This window comes from Oratosquilla oratoria, chromosome 16, assembly GCF_046742065.1.
Source record: "Oratosquilla oratoria isolate Oo_2021 chromosome 16, ASM4674206v1, whole genome shotgun sequence".
NCBI lineage: Eukaryota > Metazoa > Arthropoda > Malacostraca > Stomatopoda > Squillidae > Oratosquilla > Oratosquilla oratoria.
In genome coordinates, this window is record NC_134792.1 from 59,612,790 (window position 1) to 59,631,831 (window position 19,042).

The following is a 19,042-nucleotide window of genomic DNA, read 5'->3' on the forward strand; positions in this document are numbered from 1 at the left end:
ATTTAGGATATTTATGAAAATCAACAAATCTCCTATCGAACCGATACTTTACCATTTAGTTCATTACAACACGTGATATGTGCAGACAGACCACCCAAAGTAAACATCGTCATTTGTATAAAACGCCTTGCGCGCCAACATTGCCGTTGCATCAACTAACCTTTATTTCACTCTTTTCTTCCACAGCTGCTGTACCTCCTCCTCGTTGTTGTGTTTGCTGTGGCTGCAGTGCTGGCCAATCCCATACCGGCGCCGTAAGAATCCTCAATGTTGTTTCGGGGTTTGAATATATAATGTGAATATGATATACAGTAGATGTAATGTAAATAGATTCGAGCATGCGTATTATCGTTTACACGTTAATTCTTTGTTCACTATACATTTATTAAAGCATCAAAGACAATATGAAGTCGGTGTTTTTTTCGACTATCGTAATAGACTAGTTTGTTAACTTAGTTCCGTTGAAAAGGCACTGCATCCCAAGGCTTTAGACTAAAGAGAACAGTTTTACAAACTATTCTTGGTTGACTTTGTGAAAGAATCTGAAGGAATCACGATCTGTCCAGCAGGGCCCTCAACATTAAAGAAGTCCTGAATATTTCACCGTAATCGACGAATTTTGCTTCATAATCAAATGATTAATTTTTCCCTTATCCATTCAGCAACAAGGACATTAGATACACAATGTATTAATTTGTTTTTATTATTTCGCAAGTCAATGCCTAAAAAAGGCTGTAAGGGTGGTGGAGATGGGAAGTGGTGATGATGAGGAGGGGGAGGGGGGGGTTAGGGAAAACTAACATGTATAGCCGCTTTGTCTAAGTGAAGGTTAGCAAACACACTTCCATCATTACGTCCGGCTATCCAGGGCTGAGCGTTTTATTTAATTTTATTTTTTTATGTTTCTTCATTTTCTGTAGCTCTCGTATCTGTATTGGCAACTGACGTACTGATACAGTCTTTCACAGCAAGGTCTAAGTAAACTTCTTAGATCTTGTTTCACAGTATACGCATCGGGGTACATTGTACGCTGTTACAAGTTGGCAGGAGAGTACTTGGCGGGAAGCTTGTTTTCGCTAGCCAGAGTCGCCAGGAAAACATTCCCTGTGTGACAGACAAGCAAAAGTTTGTTGGAAAATCAAGTAGCAAAAGCGAGTAGTATGCTAGCGAGAAATGCCCAATGTTCCGCCATCTCAAAATAAATGCATAAATAAATTTATTCCTTTCGCACCGAGAGCAATTTTTGTTCTAAGGACGCGTTGAAATGCAAGTCTCGTCAACCGTTGTGAATTTAAAAATATATAGACTTCTCAGTGTTTTAGATTGATGAAAAAAAATCAGTAGTTCGTCTTAAATTAGTATCGTTTAAACTCCTCTTAGTTCGTCATTCATTTCTCAATATATGACGCAAAGGTATTTTCACATACAGAGATTTGATGAAACAAAATATGCAACCAAAGTCATTTCTACTTGAACGAACTCAGCCATTGTTAATTCTAATATCGATTTCTTATGTTCACTAACAGATGATCTGCAAGAGCCTGAACCAGGCAAATAGAAGGAGACTCTGGAGGCTCCTTCTTTTATAAGGCGATCTCCCCACCTTAGGAGACCCTACTGTCCTGGCAGGCCGTTAGGAGCACTGGGAAAGTGGGGCCAGATGTCGCGCCGGGCCAAGCCAGCCGTCGTGACTCGTTACCAAGGGTAGAACTGAATAAGTAATACCCTCGCATGACGGCAGCAACAACAAAACTGGCCAGTTGGAGTCTGGATGAATGTTCCCGTTGTCACCAGCGGACACAAGACATGACGTTATGTATCTGAAATCCATGGCACGACTTTTTCTCTGAAGAATGTAATTTGACAATCAGGACACTTGTTGTCGAAGGAATACGGGACAAAAATATCCCGTCCAATGAATGAATGTATATGTATATATATATATTTATATATATATATATATATATATATATATATATATACACATATATATATATATATAATATATATATATACACATATATATATTATATATATATATATATATAATATATATATATATATATATACACATGTTTGTGTCTGTGTTCATGTGTAAGTACGCTTGCACGTTTTTTTTTATTATTGTGTGTGTGCGCGCGCGCGCGTGCGACTGCATGTACGTCCCAAGTCGCAAAGATTGGGGACGGAGCAGAGAAATACCGGCCTTGGGGAAGGACCACTCCGCTGGGACTCCCTTCATGGGGCTCCGAGAGTTTGGAGTCCCACTTATGACCGAGGTTGGGGAAAGCTCCCACGGGGGTCCCAACATCACGATGCGCCGCAGAAGGAGAGACCCCGGGGTTGTCCCCCCAGGGGCCGGTGGTCATGCCAGGGAGAGCGTCACGTCCCTAGAGGAACCCTCGGGGGGATCCTAGTGGTGGACAGACGGGTCGTCTCGCCCCCTTTGACGTCTGGTCCTGTTATGGACCAAATGGGCTGATGCTGCTGAATATATGCGTCTACCACGAATCAACAGAGATTGAGAGAAACTAGTTTCAAACATGACACTCCTTATATGCATTCAAACCAGTCCGGGTCCCGCATGACAAATACTCCCCAGGCCAGTTGCCATGCGCGGCCAACAACCCAAACGGGCAGGGGAACTTGAGTAAGTAGTAAACTAGTTTTTGCCAGGATCAACACCAGCAAACTTTCGAGTCGTTGCAATTAACATGTTCTTGCCTTTAGCGGAGCTTTAATATGCACGAGATGTTTCTTTCTTGTGCGTTTCTGTCAAATCCTGCACGTAAGGAGAGTTCTCAAAGGGACACGTAAGCCTTGAGAATTAATTGGAAACAATAATCATGGCATTGGTCTTTCCGATCTGCCAATTCCACGATGTTCCGCAGATCCAGAAAGGTGGTTGGAAACAGGAGTGACATCCGACGCGTTATCATCTTGTTACAAAAACAAATCTGCGCTAAAGAGGAGGGAGGAAATTCAGCAGCAAATGTCGGGCTACTCCGACGGACCTACCCTCGTGGGGCTCCATCGTCTTGGAGTTCCCGTTATGACGAACGTGGGGGAAAGCCTTACAAGGGGTCCCCGCGTACCGATGTTAAGAGGGAGAGGTCCCGGAGTGGCACCGCTTGGACCCAGCGGCCATTGAGCCAGTGTCTGTCGCACACCCAGATGGGGGGAACTTCGGGGGAACCTGGGACGGAATTGACGCGTGGGTGAGAGGAACATCCCTCCCTTTCCAAGGAGAACAAGACACCCAAAATATCGGGTGAGCTTGAACGCCTATGTGCTGGGGTGGTAGCGCACCCCAAGCTTGCCAGGGATAATCTAAAGAACCAGAAGTTAAGGGCGAGTGTGACTTTGTGCTCTTACGTTTTCCACCAATGGTTGGTCCATTCATCGACCGATAACATCCTCCATACAAAAAAATCACACATTAGCATTAGTAACCATAGACTCTACTGTTTTTTTGTTTTTTTTTTGTAGTTACTAATGTCGTATGTAAATTTTGTTAAAGTATATACACTCAGTGTTAATAAACAGTTTATGAAAAGTGTGGCTTAATTTTGCCTGGTCTTATGAAAATGAACTTGGGAGGGGTTGACAGTTCATAAGAAAAGTATTATAACAAATTATATAATCTAACCTGTTTCCTGGCTTTACAAGAAGTGAAGTGAAAATAAGGAAAAACTACAATAGCTACAATTGGGTAGATTGTGGACAACAAAGTATACGTATAAAGACAGAAATGTAAGCTTCCAGATGTTTGCAAACTTGTAAGAACTGGAATTTGGCACTCAGAAAGACTTATCTAGAAATTGTTCGTAACTAGGAAGAAGAAAAGAAGTGGAAAAAAAAGGTTACAGTGAGCATGAAAGCATGAAACTGATGATATATACATATAAAAATTCAAATCAAAGGTAGTTTGGTTAACCCCCCCACCCCCCAAAAAAGAAGAAGATGAAGAAGAAGACGGAAAGGAGAAGGAACTACTCTGGAAACAAGGAGTAAGTGGTAGACAGCCAAAGTCTTTGCCTCCCTTCACCTCCACTTCCCCTGAAACCAGCTTTGGCTATCAGGTCCTGTTATGGTGACGTTTTTTGCTGTACTGGTCCTGAAGTGAATAGTGGGAGGGGAAGAGGGATGGCTCATCATCCACAAGGAAGGAAGGAAGGAGAGAGAGAGGGAGAGAGAATGAACAGTGTTGGAGGGATAAAAAATAGCCACATACCTTATGAAGGGAACAGCATTACGGTATACGTAAACATATTGTATATGCTATCATTACATTTTTACCTGGTGTCACTTTCTTACTGAAGCCCTTTAGTACATACATACATACATACATATACCAAGGCTTTTTCCCCCTTACAAGGGAGGTAGCCAAAAATGGAAAGGCATAAAAACACTCCCACCCATTTCATCCCTACATACACTCCACACCCCTCCCACCCTCCCTCTCATCTGAGCACCTCCTGGATGACGGGTCATCCCTGCACCCTGCCCACCGCCCTGGGTCAGAAGCAGTGTCGCAAGACACAGCACATCCACAGCAAGGCCGCTTCATTTAATCGGCGACCCCCCCTCTCCGTCCCCCCTTGCATATAAGGAGAGGACGGGGAGAAATCCCTTCGGGCTGCGTCAAAATTTACTCACACATACTACCCCACCCCCCTGCCCATTCCTCCTCATGCAATCACAACATCATCCATATACAACCATTCTCCACTCACCTCTGTCTTCCGTCCTCTCCCTTCCTTCCTCAACAGACATTCCCCTCTTCCCCAAAGCCCCCTTCACCCCATCCATCCACCTCATCCTAGGACGTCCCCTCATGTTCACTCCCTCCACATCTGCCTTCCATACCTCTTTTACTAGTCTTTCTTCACTCATTCTTTCCATGTGTCCAAACCATCCTAATACTCTTTCATCAACCCTATCTCCCAAATCCTTTTTCACCCCTGTTCTCCTCCTCACCTCCTCATTTCTCACTCTATCCAGCCTAGTAACCCCCAACATACTTCTCAGACACCTCATCTCAAACACATTCAAACTCCTTCTCTCTTCTTCTCTTATGTTCCACGTTTCTGCCCCATACAGTGCTGTTGGCACAATCACTCCTTCATACAGTCTCCTCTTCGCATCCATTCCCAAATGTCTATTCCTCATTACACTCTTTAATCCACCAAGGCATTTACTCGCTTCTCTCAATCTACATTCTACCTCCACCTTCACTCCACCTTTTCCTGCTACACTTGCACCCAAGTATCTAAAACTATCCACTTCCTCCAGTCACTCTCCCTTAATGTTCACTTCCAGTCTACTGCCACTTTCACCCCTTGTACATCTCATCACCTTACTTTTACCTACATTTAGCTTTAGCTTTCTTCTATCACATACTCTCCCAAACTCTGCCACCAGCTTCCTCAATCCCTCCTCTGACCCTGCCACAAGCGCAGTGTCGTCCGCAAACAACAGCTGGCTCACCTCCCACTTTTCTCCATTTTCTTTAACCATCTCCAATCCCTGACCCACTACCCTAGCATTCACCTCTCGCACCACCCCATCCATGTATAAGTTGAACAGCCAGGGCGACATAACGCATCCTTGACGAAGTCCCACCTTTACTTCAAACCACTCACTCTCTCCATTTCTAATCCTGACACAAGCTCTACTACTCTCATAAAAACTCTTGACAGCTCCCAGAAGCTTTCCTCCTATCCCATAAATCTGCATAACCTCCCACAGTGCCTTTCTGTCTACCCTATCATAAGCCTTTTCCAGATCCATAAAAGCCCAAAAAACATCCTTCCCCTTTCCTATAGCTTTCTCACATATCTGTCTTACCACAAAGATCTGATCTACACAACCTCTACCTGTCCTAAATCCACACTGTTCCTCACCAATTACTCCTTCTGTTCCTCTCCTAATCCTCTCAATTAAGATCCTCCCATAAGCCTTCCCTACTACACTTAACAGGCTAATCCCTCTGAAACTACTACATTCACACTTGTCCCCTTTTCCCTTGTAAAGAGGAACTATACAGGCACTTCTCCAGTCCTCCGGTACTCTACCCTCTCTCCAGCAAACATTAAATAACCTCACCAACCAGTCCACCATCATTGAGCCTCCCTTTTTCAGACATTCTGCATGGCATCCATCCAGACCAGGTGCCTTACCTGCTTTCATCATCTTTACAACTGCCTTCACCTCATCCTTTCTTATTTCTCCTCCATTCTCCTCATTCATCACTCTCATTTTCTTCGCATTTCCCACTGCAGCTATCTTTCCTTCCCTATCCTCCTTCACATTTAGCAACTCCCTAAAATATTCTGCCCATCTTCCCCTTACTGCCATCTCTTCCATTATCATCTCTCCATCTGTACCTTTTACCTTTTCTTCTCTACTTGATTCGCCTCCTCTTCCTCTCTTTATTTCTTTCCAAAACATCTTTTTATTACTTTCAAAATTTTCTGTCATACTCCTACCCCATTTCACATCTGCTCTCCTCTTTGCCTCCTTTACCTTTTGCTTTACTTCTCTTTTCTTTTCTTTGTACGTCTCATATGACTCCCCCGTCCTCTTTTCTAACCAATCTGTGAATGCTCGCTTCTTCTCTTCTACAACCTTCTTTGTTTCCTCATCCCACCATTCACTACCCTTTCTTCTATTTCCCCCTGTCCTTCTTGTTCCACACACCATCCTTGCACACTTTAAGACTCCCTCCTTGAACCATCCCCATTCCTCCTCCACACCCATCTCTGCTCCATCCTTTACTCCCTCCCACTCCTCCTTCAGCTTCTTTTCGTACTCCTTCTCCTTTTCCTTTTCATTCAAGGAGTTCACTCTAACAACCTCCCTACCTTTTGTCCCTTTCCTCTTTCTCCATCTATCCTCCACTCTCAGCTTACCTTCCACCAAAAAATGATCTGATATTCCCCCACCCTCTCCCCTTAGCACATGTACATCCTTAACTCTTCCTATCATAATCCTATTTACCACTACATAATCCATTAGCGCTCTATCTACCACCCTCTCCCATGTGTACTTATGCTTAACTTTCTTCCGAAACACTGTATTTGCTATCATCAACTCTCTTTCTAGACACATTTCCACCATCAACTCTCCACTACGATTCTTTCCTGGAACTCCACACTTCCCAACCACTCCATCTATTGGACCATTTCCTACCCTAGCATTAAGGTCTCCCAGTACTATTACATTGACATTTCTTCCTAAACCCTCTATGCACTCATTTAAATCTATCCAAAAGGCCTCCCTTTCTTCCACGCTCTTCTCACTGCCAGGCCCATATGCACTTACAAAGACCCACATCTCCTTTTCCAGTTTCACTTGCAAAGACCCACATCTCCTTTCCCAGTTTCACCTTCATCCACAGTACCCTTTAGTACTTGGATAAATGTGGTGACAGACACGGCAAAGAACTGAGAGGGCGAGGTACGTACAGAAACAAAGGGAAGACCATTAGTGACACTGTAGATATACTGATGACTTGCATGGAAAAATCCTTCAAGATGGTGGAAAAAAAAAGATGTTGACAAAGGATGTTTTGGCCCTTCCTTTAGAATACTCTTCTAAAATGGGGATAAGTTAAATACGGAAACATTAAAATATAGGGTTGGTTGGTGGGGGTATAACAATGACGATCTAGGAATTGATTTACTCTTAACGTTTCGACCAACTTGGTCTTCTTCATAGAGACGTACATAAAGTTTTTTCATGGGTTACAATTTATATCACTCCTATAGGGCACTCAGTCAGGTTACAGCACCCGTGCGGCGATCAGTGGTCCCGTGCACGACCCTTTTGTTGTGCCCAGCAAGACGACACTTGCCACCATTGCCAAGCAAAGAAATCCACTTATTCCATTGGTGCTTTCATTAGTGTTATGTATGCAGCTTCTATTGTAACACATGTACAAACTTTCTGTACATCTCTCTGAAGAAGACCAAGTTGGTCGAAAAGTTAGAGCAAGGGTTCTCAGCCTTGCTTGGCCCATTCACCCCTTTCCCCATTTGTCAGAATGTCATTCCCCCCTCCTTTCCAAGATTGTCTGTTTCAAAAGGTGCATTCTAAATAATATGCAAATATTACTAAAAACCCTTTTATTTTTTCCAAATTAGTATATATTTTTCCCAAATTAGTATAAATCCAGCCCAGGTGACAGGCCAGATAGGCCAAAACCTATAATTGCTTTCCTCACCGCATAAACTGACTGTGCTCACAAATCACCCCCAGAAACCCCAAAATTCCCCCCTGGGGGTGAATTTCACCCCTAATGAGAACCCCTGAGTTAGAGTAAATCAATTCCTAGATTGTCTTTGACTCCCACCACACAATCTTTCATTTGTCCTTTCTTCTCCAAATAAAAATATACGTTTCCAACACTTGAAGGAACCATCACAACAGGAAAAAGTACAGTATCTTTAAACTGGAAAACAAATACAACATCAATTTTACTATAAACCCCTTTTATTACAATGGCCTGCAACCATGTCAGTGGTTGTTGCATATCAGTGATGTATGGAATACAATAAATCTCTAATCCACATATTCACACAATCATTGCTGTATGTATAATTATTAAAACATCTTTGACCTTCTTTTTATGTGTGCATAACAATTCTCACAACTGTGTTGGAGAGAGAAACAAAACATTCTTTTTGTAATCTTCCTTAAAAAAAAAAAAATAATAATAATAATAATAATAAAATAAAAATAAACAACAGTGAACCAAAATAAAATAGCAAGTTTTAGCAAGTGTTGTTATCACCACTTATCAAACAGGTTATGATTTCTTTTTCATTCTACAAATAAATTATAAGGGTCTAAAGATCAGATATCTGCTGTATATAAAAATGTAACGAAAATATTAGAAAAACATAAAGTCCAATTGTCTGAAACTAAAGAGTTTGGAAAGAGAGAGAGTAAGAGGAGGAGGAGGAGAAAGAAGAAGGAGTGAGAGGAGGAGGAGGAGGAGTAAGAAGAAGAAGAAGAAGAAGAAGAAGAAGAAGAAGAAGAAGAAGAAGAAGAAGAAGAAGAAGAAGAAGAAGAAGAAGAAGAAGAAGAAGAAGAAGAAGAAGAAGAAGAAGAAGAAGAAGAAGAAGAAGAAGAAGAAGAAGAAGAAGAAGAAGAAGAAGAAGAAGAAGAAGAAGAAGAAGAAGAAGAAGAAGAAGATCGTCTGTTCGCCTTCGTCCAAAATGGTAATCTTGTAACAAAACTATATACCCATTTAAATTAACTAAAAATATAAAAAATAAATACTGTAATAAAATGAAAAACCGCTGTCTTGATCATCATTACAAGGAAACTGAATCAAGCACCTGTTGCGGAAATACTCACATTTGATCATACATTCCAACGTCAACATAACATTAAGGTGACTCAACATCTGACTCCTTTGAGAAGTCTTTTCATTCATATACATTTATGCTTACAACATTATCACAGATTTAGTTTTACTTCATTTCTGTCTGCTAAATGACAGAAGTGTGTCTATCACTTGAGGTTCATTTGTCCTCTAGCCGATATCGGAACTTTTTATCCCCAACACTGACCAATATAAAATTGGGAGCATCATTACTAGTATTTTGACAAAGCTCGCCAATCTTGTCAGCCACTTCTGAGCCAATATTTCCAGAAACTCCAGCCATATTGGAAGTTTTGGGGACTGAAGGGGAGTTAAGTATAGTGGAAGACCCCAGTAAAGAACTAGAACTTGCTGGAGAGGGCACAAAGGGTTGGTTGCCTATGTTAGAGGCTGACCTAGCACCAGAGCTCAAAGCTGGGACATGTATTTGTGATGTACCAGCTGTATTTTGACTGAGGAAATGTACTTTTGATACATCTGAACTGACTGAAGCCAAGGCCTTTTGTGATAGCAATGCGCTGTGTCTATCTAACCCTCCCTTCCCTTGAGAATCTATACCAGTTAATGGCTTTCTGATTGTCTCCTCAAGTGTTACTTGGCTGGGAATTGCACTCTGGGTAACAATAACGGGAGATGCAGCAGATTGGCTCATCTGATCTGAGCCCCGCAAGATGGACTTCATTGTCTTTGGTTCAGACCCTGATGGTGCCTTTATAAAGAAAGTATTATTAATTAACAATCCCTGCACAGGCTCTGCATGAGGAGGGTTTGTTTTGGGCAATTTTGTAGTCTTTGGTAAATCTGCATCTACTTTGAGCCTATTTGTACTATGAATACATGACTTAGAACCTGGATTTACTATAACTTCTTTAGCTGCTGAGCTAATTCTTCTTTGCTGCCCAAATTTTGATGTTGAGGCTGCAAATGGTTCTCCAGCAGTCTTTGAAGACTCCCCTAAAAATTTTCTCGTACTCACTGGTACATGCACTTCTTTTATACTTTTTGACACAGATCTCTCCCCGAAACAGGTTGGTAGAGATTCTCCTGAACTCTCTGATAAGGTTTCTCTCAAAGTTTTTGTTACTTTAGTTTTCAATGCTGTCAGAGGCAATGTGTTTTCATTTTTTCTTGTTGGCTGTGCACATTCACTTCTGTTATTGGACAATACTTTATCTACAACTGTAATAGGTTTTACTAGTGCCCATTGGCTCTGTCCTCTCCTTACACCCCAGCTTTCCCGGCCTGGCTTAGGACTGCAATAAGATGAAAGAAGGGCAGGAGGCACTATAGTAGTGGGCTCAAGTTGGAATACATCTCTGCAGTCAATACCAATAAGATCTGTGGTAGAGACTTGAGGCACACGAGGAAAAAGCATGTGATCTGAGAACGTTAAACTAGTCCCCGACATCTGGGCTACATTTTGTACAGAACCGGAGTCATGGGGATAAAGATGAACTACTTGAGAGTAGGGCGTGGGGGCCGGGAGTGTATCTGCACAAGAAATGGAAGGTAAATCAAATGAGGTATAAGGAGCTATATTATAAACACTAGGAGTAGCTCCAACTTCAGAACTTAACGTACCTTCATGACTTGTATGAGGTACTATTTGTTCCTGCCATGTGTCCTCTTTAAGTACTTTACCTGGACCTTTCGTTACAGCCACATTCAGCTGACCGATGCCGGGTTTTATCAGGTCACGAGAGCTACTGCCTTTAGCTTGAAATTCTCTGGCTTTGGCACTAGTATCGTGACTACTTACCATTACATTGGTAGTGCCACTCCCCTGTGCTCTGCTTATAATACCTTTGGCACTGACATCCAAGTGACTTTCTGACTCACCTACCATTTCTTGTTTATCGGTGTTATCCGTAATCTCCTCACTCTCTGGTGACCATGAGAACATGTCTGTAAATGGCTCAATAGTTGAAAGTGATACATCCAAATCAAGTATACCTGGCTGGGACGATTCTGAATCAGGTGACCAGAGCCCATGGAACTGCGGACTATGTTTGACGTCACCATATGCAGCCTCTTCCTCCATTACTCTCTTCTCTGCTTGCTCTTTATCTTTGACATGTGCATCAATGACTAGAGGACTTGCAACAGCTACAGGTTTTTTATCTATTTCCAAGTTCAGGAAGGTTTCCAACCTGGAAGAGTGTTCATTTGAGATTCTTTTAGTAGATTTTCTTGCATAACAGATACCAAACAGTTTCTGACCCGAAGTAGAATCATTCTTTCCTACTGAAGAGTTAACCTCAGGGTTTCTAAGAGCACAACACTCTTCGTGGACAAAAGTATCGTCTAGAATTCCACAACAGAGAGGAACTTCGTCAAAGTCTATGTGAACCATGCTACAATCTGCTGCATCTTCAGCCACCTCCGTTTTTATCTTCTTACAATCAGGTTCCTCTCCCATTCTTCCATTCTTCTTCCGCTTCTTTGACACTAGTACGTGAATTTCATCCATGTCATCTAGTGTAAAGGTCGGTAAGTCATTATCAGAGTCATCACAACAAGATGGGGTCTCACAAGTGGAGGAACTATGAGCATGGCGTTCTGGGGTATGGGCTGTGATAAGACACATTTGTACACTATTTTGATGAGAATCTGAGGCAGAACTGTGGTTTCCAGAACTGTGGAGGTATTCTATTTTCTCTGATGTTCCTTCCAGACAATCTCTTACTAATCTGTTCTGGTTTTCATTTATGGAGAAAATGGGCTCTTTTCTACTAGATCCTGCAGTAGTTTCTATAGTACATTCTTTGTCACTCCTACCCATTGTTCCCTCTTCTGTACTTGGTGCAAAGCTTGGAATTATTTTATGTGTGTTAACTTGGATATTTTCCAAATCAATTCTATTTAAAAAGGTTACTGAACTTTCCCCTTCACCAGTATGCATTTCATTTTTTGGAACATCACATATCAACTCTTTGGCCTTTTGTCTATCTTCCTTACTTTGAACTATCTGTTTCTCCTGCGCCACATCATGAGGCTCGTCAATTACAGTGAGGCTTTGGCCTAACTGCACTGGATATGGGTACTGATCACACAAAGAGGGTTGATTTAAGTGAGAAAAACTGCTGACTGTACCATGTAATGCCAAAACTTTTCTATGTTCCCCATCCCCACCATCTGCTGTTTTGCTATCACTCCCAAGTTTCACACATTCTAGCTCTCTAATACTTTTATCCCCACAAGATAAAACCTCTGCTTGTGTTTTCGAGTTATTATCACCAGAATTTAGTGGCAGATTCCTGCCACTAAGAATCTCTTCATATCCTACATTGAACTGTTCATTTTGACTGGCCTCGCTAAAAACTTGCTCTTCACACATCCCTGAGTTGTGACCCCTAATTGCAAGCATCAACAAAGACTCGGCAGCTCTTTCCATGCATGTTTCTTCTGTTTCAGCTAATTCACAACTGGCACCTTGCTTAATCGTCATTTCTTGCTCAACTAACCCATATCCTGGGACTGGAGGGAAATAACTATTTCCTACACCACCAACGTCACTGCCTGGACTTTCAGTAAGTAGACTACCCTTGGCTGCGTCACACGTGAGCTTGGGAATTTCCATGAAATCAAGGGAATGTTCTTCCCCAGTCTGACCAAAGAGGAGCACCCCATCACTAAGTTCATCAAGTGAACTGCCATCCCTGTCGTGTTCCTTTGTAGGACATTGAAAGAACTGCTCATCAAAGTCCACATTGGCAAGAACATCTTCAAAATATTTCCTGCTGCATTTGGACTTGCCCTGCGACTTGTCATCCTGTACCTGCTTCTGTTGAACCTGGCTATTCTCTGCAGTCTTTTTGTCTCTCTGTCGTCTATTTTTTAGATGCTGTTGCAGATACAAGGGCAAGTCAAAATTCCTGTGTCCTTCCACCATAACCTCCACATGGAGTTCGTCCACATCTGCCTCGTCTTCTGCAAATGAAAGTACATTAAAAGTCAAAAACTACATCTGATAAATTTACTAATAGGGGGTAAAACAAGTTAGTAATGTACACAAGTGACAGTATAACAATAAGAATTGTTCCCTTGAGTTTCACTAACTGGAAACCTTTAGCCACACTACGGTTGGGAACAGTTCTCAGGCCCTCCCATGCATCTCTCTGGAAAGAAAATGCACTCGTGTCTATGTTAATGTGGGTAAGTTTTTATATCACTGACTTGTAAGTTGTGCTAGGTATATATAAATGGTTTGGCATGAAAAAGCTTTTATGTGTAGACATGTTGTAGTCTAATGGTACAACTGCTATGTATCTGTAACAATTATAAGGAATGTACATTCTAATGTGAGGTAGCACCAATATCAAATACAAAAGCTACGTATTCTGGAGTGAGGGTGTAGTGTACAAGTGCAAAGAAACAGAATATACTACAATGTTAAGGGTTTGGGAATGGGTGAGTTTGTAAGGCGAGATTAAATTTTGTCTTATAGGGTACCAATTCAGGCAAGGGTTAAAAAGTTCAAAAGACTGGGTACAAGTGATTAGTGTTAATCAAATCTGTTGTTTTGTCTCTCTCTGGGATGATTTCCTTGTCAGAGAGAGACAGGGGAATCATCCCAGAGTACCTGACAATGGCCCCTATGATAGTCTGTTGATCACCCAAGAGGTAATTTTGTATTGCCGTGTTGTGCTGCAGAGTAAAATTACAAGTTCAATGTATTCTACATATTAGGTTCCTGGGTATTGATCAATGGCAGGAACCTGCATGTGGTGGACCTGCAAAATGTACCTCAGTGAGAGGCATCTTGTTGCCCACCTTCAAAACCTGTAATCTCCATATAGAAGTGCAACCCAAATGGCTTGCCCTCTTTCTCCGGAGTGGGGCCAAGATTCCTCTCAACTTTTCCCATGCCTTTTTCATGTAATACGGGATCACAATCAGCAACTACTCCTAAAGGAAGGCCTCAGAACTATTATTAGCAAATGTGGAACCAAAGCTCTAGTCAGTGAAATTTGTGGCATCAATTATTATATTTCCACGGCATTTCTATGTTAACACTGTTTCAAGGTGAAGACTTGACCAGAGATGGGCTACTGTGAATAAAACTCTCAAATATTTTCTGTGTTTACCTCACCACTGCCACTCATTTTTCTCAGAAGAGTTTTTCTCTTCTGGATTATGTCTGTAAACACAGGTGGACTCTAAAATTTGTGTTTCACACATCAATTTTTCCAAAAAACCATGATTACCATCAATAACTGTTGCCTCAAGTTTCACAGACTGGAAACCTGCAGCACCACAACGTAATCCCTTTGACCACCCTGACCCACATATACTTGTGCTTATCTTTCTTCTTAGTGTTCACTATCATCATTTACTTTTCAACAAACATCTATTCGTACTTTACCTCATTTCTAAATGTGTGTGCCTTTAGAATATGCTCATGAAATAAAAAATTATGACCTAGTGTGTACAAATATGCTTACATGAATGCAACAGAATAAAATTAAATTTCTTTTCAACCGTGCTCATACATGCATATATACCAAAAGACCTTTTTCCCCTTATATGTGGGATGGTTGAGTCAAAGCATATGCCTACCCAACACCCATCCAAAATCAATTCATCACACCTCACCTCATGGATGAAGGGTCATCCCTGTTTCCCACAACCCAACTTGCCTTAAACCAATTAGATTAATTGGTCCCAATTGGACCCTGCACCTAAAGTAGCCCCTTGGCCTACACCAAGGTTAAGTATCATGGGTTTTTCACGCGTTAAGTAGTAAGGATAAACGAGCTTTGGATTGTTGGGTCCTGCTGTGGAGGTACTGTCTTGCTGTATTGCCTCTGACAAAAGCAATGGTGACCCATCATCCACAAGGAGATAAAATAGGAAGGACAATGAATAGGTTTTTGGAGAGGTATTGGATGATTGTATGATGGGAGTGGGATGGGAGTGGGGTTGTCTGTATGCTCTGACTCAGCCACTCCCTTAAACGAGTACAGGGTGGAAAGACAGGTTCTTAGATTAAGTAAACATTGAATCTGTTCTAGAGAGAACCTCTAGGTAGAAGAGAGTATTGGTGACCTGCACTGGACGTTGGACTGATGGTTACTCCCTCTCTTGAAGTGCTGTGTATGCCTTCGGGGTACCATCATCTTTCCATTGCCTTGGTGCTGCAACTTGAAATTGCACCTCTTCAACACCTGTATAAATGTATATATCATTCTGATTGAATGAGTTCTCCATATAAAGCAGTTGGTCTTTGGATGTTGGCCCCTGCTAGGGAAGACCTGTACCTTGCTATACTGCCTTAGAGAGAGTCAGAAAGTTAGAGTTGGAGAGAGAGCGAGAGCGAGAGAGAGAGAGAGAGAGAGAGAGAGAGAGAGAGAGAGAGAGAGAGAGAGAGAGAGAGAGAGAGAGAGAGAGAGAGAGAGAGAGAGAGAGAGAGAGACACACACACATGGATGAAGGTGTGGAATGTTATATGAACTGCTTTCCAGATGATGTTATGCCAAGAATCTTTGGTGTGTGTAGTATGACAGTATTGTTGATACAGAAATGTGGTATGTATTTGTGTCCTGCTGTCCAGTTGGTGAGACGTGTGGCTATAGATTTGGCTGGGGCTACTTTGAGTCTATTTGTGGTGAACCAGGTGAAGAGTGTATTGAGGTATAGTTGTAGTATTTCTGTAGCTCTGTCTGCTTTATAGTGTCTGCATGTAGTTGTCAAATATAGTTTGCATAACAAGAGATTTGTATTTCTGAGGTGTTGGGTGTGGATGTATTGTACATGTATAGATTAATGAGTGTGAGCCCTGTCGTACTCCATTCCTAAAGTTTCTAGTGTAGGCATTTCTACCTGCCAGATAATTGGCCAGCCATCTTTTGGTATTATTGTGCATGTTTGTGTTATATATTTTGTTTGCGAGATTGTGATGGGGGATGGCATTGAAAGCTTTACTAATGTCTAGTATTCTGAGAAGGGTTCTGTGTGGGAACTTATCTAAATTGATGCCATAAAAAATTCTTTGCATGAGGTTTATCAGATGAGTGAGGAGTGTAGTGATCTAAAACTGTGTTGTGATTCAACAAAGGGAGTATTCAGTTTGAAGACTTTTAGTATGAGTCATTCTGACTTTGAAGAGGGTGCAGAGAAGTGCGATTGGGCGGTGTGATACTGGAACTCTTAGGTCTTTGTTGGGTTTGGGAATGGTGATGATTTTTCCATGTTTCCAGATGTCAGGTATAGTGTTGCGTGAATAGCTGTAGTTTGCAATGTTGGTGTGTGTGTATGCCATGTGGGCCAAGGTTAGGTGGACGTTACTTATGTTATCAGGGTCACAGGTGGACGAGTGCTTGAGGTTACTGATTACATGTTTTGTCTGGCTGTCTATGATGGGTAGGTTTATGGGGAAGTCTTCCTTACATCAAATGATGTGTTGGTTGTCAGGGTGTGGGGTGAAATGGCCTGTCTGTGCAAAATTATTTGTGTTTGCTTCTTGTTTGTTTGAGGGTAAGTTGACTGTTGTCGTGGTTATTGCGGTGTGAGAGTGCATTGTGTTACTGTTGAATAGTGTAATGCTGTTGAGCATCTTGTACAGTATTCTGGTGTTTGTTTCATGTGTTGACAAATGTTTGATAATTTCAGGTTTTTAACCACTTCAATATGATGACACATAGGCGTTATGAGGTGTGAATGGCTACATGAGGATGCTGGCCTTGGCAGGAGGTGCCAAGATAGGAGGGAGGAGGGTGGAGGGTGGAGGGGAGTGGAATATATGGGAAATGAAATGGGTGGGAGGGATTTCTATGCCTTTTTCTTTTTGGCTACACCCCATGTAAGGGGGAAAAAGCCTTTGGCATATGTATGTATGTATGTGTATATATATATATATATAATTTTTTTTTGTACATGAGTTAACCCTGGATTGTGTGAACTGGTTTGATCATATTTTCTGTGTTCATTATTACTTAGAGTAAAAGAGAATGAGTAATACAGCAGTGACCTTATATTTTATAATGTGAGTAGTGTAATGAATCATACATGTGGTAGCCATGCTGCGCACAAGAATTTGACTTGTACTGACGTGGTCAATCATGTATTTTGTTGTTGATCTCAGTGTTTAGTGCTTGTATTTGGTCTGCTATAATCTGAGGGACAGGTTTGGGGGTATTGTGTTTAAGTGTGTTGCATTGTCTGATGAGGCCTTGGATTTCTGGTGTGAAGTCTCGGTTGCAATTTTCTGTTGCTTCTGTGGCCATATTTCTTGTCTGTGTTTTGTATCATTATATTAATGGTGTGCACAACAGTGTCTATGTCTGTGATTGGTGTACTGTTTTGTGTCTCAAAGTGTTGTTCTGTTTTTTTAGTGAAAGCTTCCCAGATTGCTCTGTTGTAATTGGTGTATGTGTGTCTGTGGCCAACTGGGGTGCATCTTGTTTTGGTTGTGATGATGTCTGGAAAGTGGTTGGATCCATGGTCACCAAAAAGTTGTTGGGGTTAGGCAGGGGGATCAGAAGGCGATGTCAGGAGAGGAGGGGGTATATAGGCCTTGATGTATATGTGTAAAATTACGAGTGTTGTTCATGACGGTCAGTGAGTCAAGTTGTGCATGCAAACCAAACCCTCTGTCTGTGCTGGGGTTGTTGACATACCAAGTTGATGACTTGGCACTGAAGTCGCCACTAAGTATGAGGTTGGTTGATAGCAGCAAATTGGTTAAGGTTAGGTCTCAAGTTGTCTGGAACTGTGGGGGACAATTGGGTTTCTGTGGTATTGCCTGTGGTAGGGTGGAGGGCTTTGGTGGTGGCACTTGTGTCCACAAAGCAGATGGACTGGTGGATCTGGGTGGCAAGTCCACTGTCGTTACCATCAGTCTGGTTATGTCTGGTGGTGAAATTATGAGATGTAGGTATTTTTTGAGAGTCATAGTTTTGTTTCTTGTATGATAGCTATGTATATGTTGTGTTGTTTGAGGAAGTGTTTGAGTTCATGATTTTTGTGTTGATGCCATTAATGTTATGTTGTAAGATGTTGATGTGTTCTGTATGTGTTGTAGGTTGTAGTTCAATGGTTGGGGTATTGGAGGGGAGGATTAGGATCAGGGTCAAAAGGAGGAAGAGGAGTCTTTGGGGAGGAGGGCAGGGGGAAAGGGAACGGCAAGGGTAGAGGTGTGGGTGAGGATGCTGGCTGAGTGTGGGATGATAGGAAGGATGTTATGGCTGGGCAAATAGAACTGGTCCAGGTGTTTGTGTATTGTTTAATGTCAACAAGTGTCGTGCAAGCGAAGTGGGAACAAGTTGCACTGAATTGAGCCCTTTGTCTGTTGGTTCAAGGTGATGAATTTTGAGGATGTTGGACATGTGTGTTTTGTGGTGGGCCCAGGATTGTTGTTGTTGTTGTTGTTGTTGTTGTTCCCTAGACTGTCTGTCCGAGCAGTCCCGACTCCCCAAGGAATGCCACGGCCAAAAAGGGGTTTTCCCACAAGTCCTTTACGAAGTGTATGTTGTGTTGTCTGTGTGCATGATTGTGTATAATGCAGTCTTCCATGATGTATTGAATAGTATGTGGTGAAGTGTTACATCCTGGGCATTTATCCACAACGCAGTCATCCAGCCCAGGATTGTTCTCTACATCTCTGGCTAATAGTACAAGAAGAGGGATGATTGCTGGAGAATCACCCCT

At 42.0% G+C, this 19,042-nt stretch overlaps 1 protein-coding gene across 2 annotated transcripts in view; it reads right to left on the minus strand.

The window, feature by feature from the left end:
• Nucleotides 1–2,131: 2,131 nt before the first annotated feature.
• LOC143034051 (uncharacterized) overlaps nt 2,132–19,042 on the minus strand; it is a 55,142-nt gene continuing 38,231 nt past the window's right edge. For both annotated transcript variants that reach the window (XM_076199936.1, XM_076199937.1), the window contains exon 5: nt 2,132–13,324. In XM_076199936.1, coding sequence (XP_076056051.1) covers nt 9,534–13,324 — 3,791 coding nt within the window. In that variant the 3' untranslated portion in view covers nt 2,132–9,533. The remainder of the gene's footprint in view (nt 13,325–19,042) is intronic.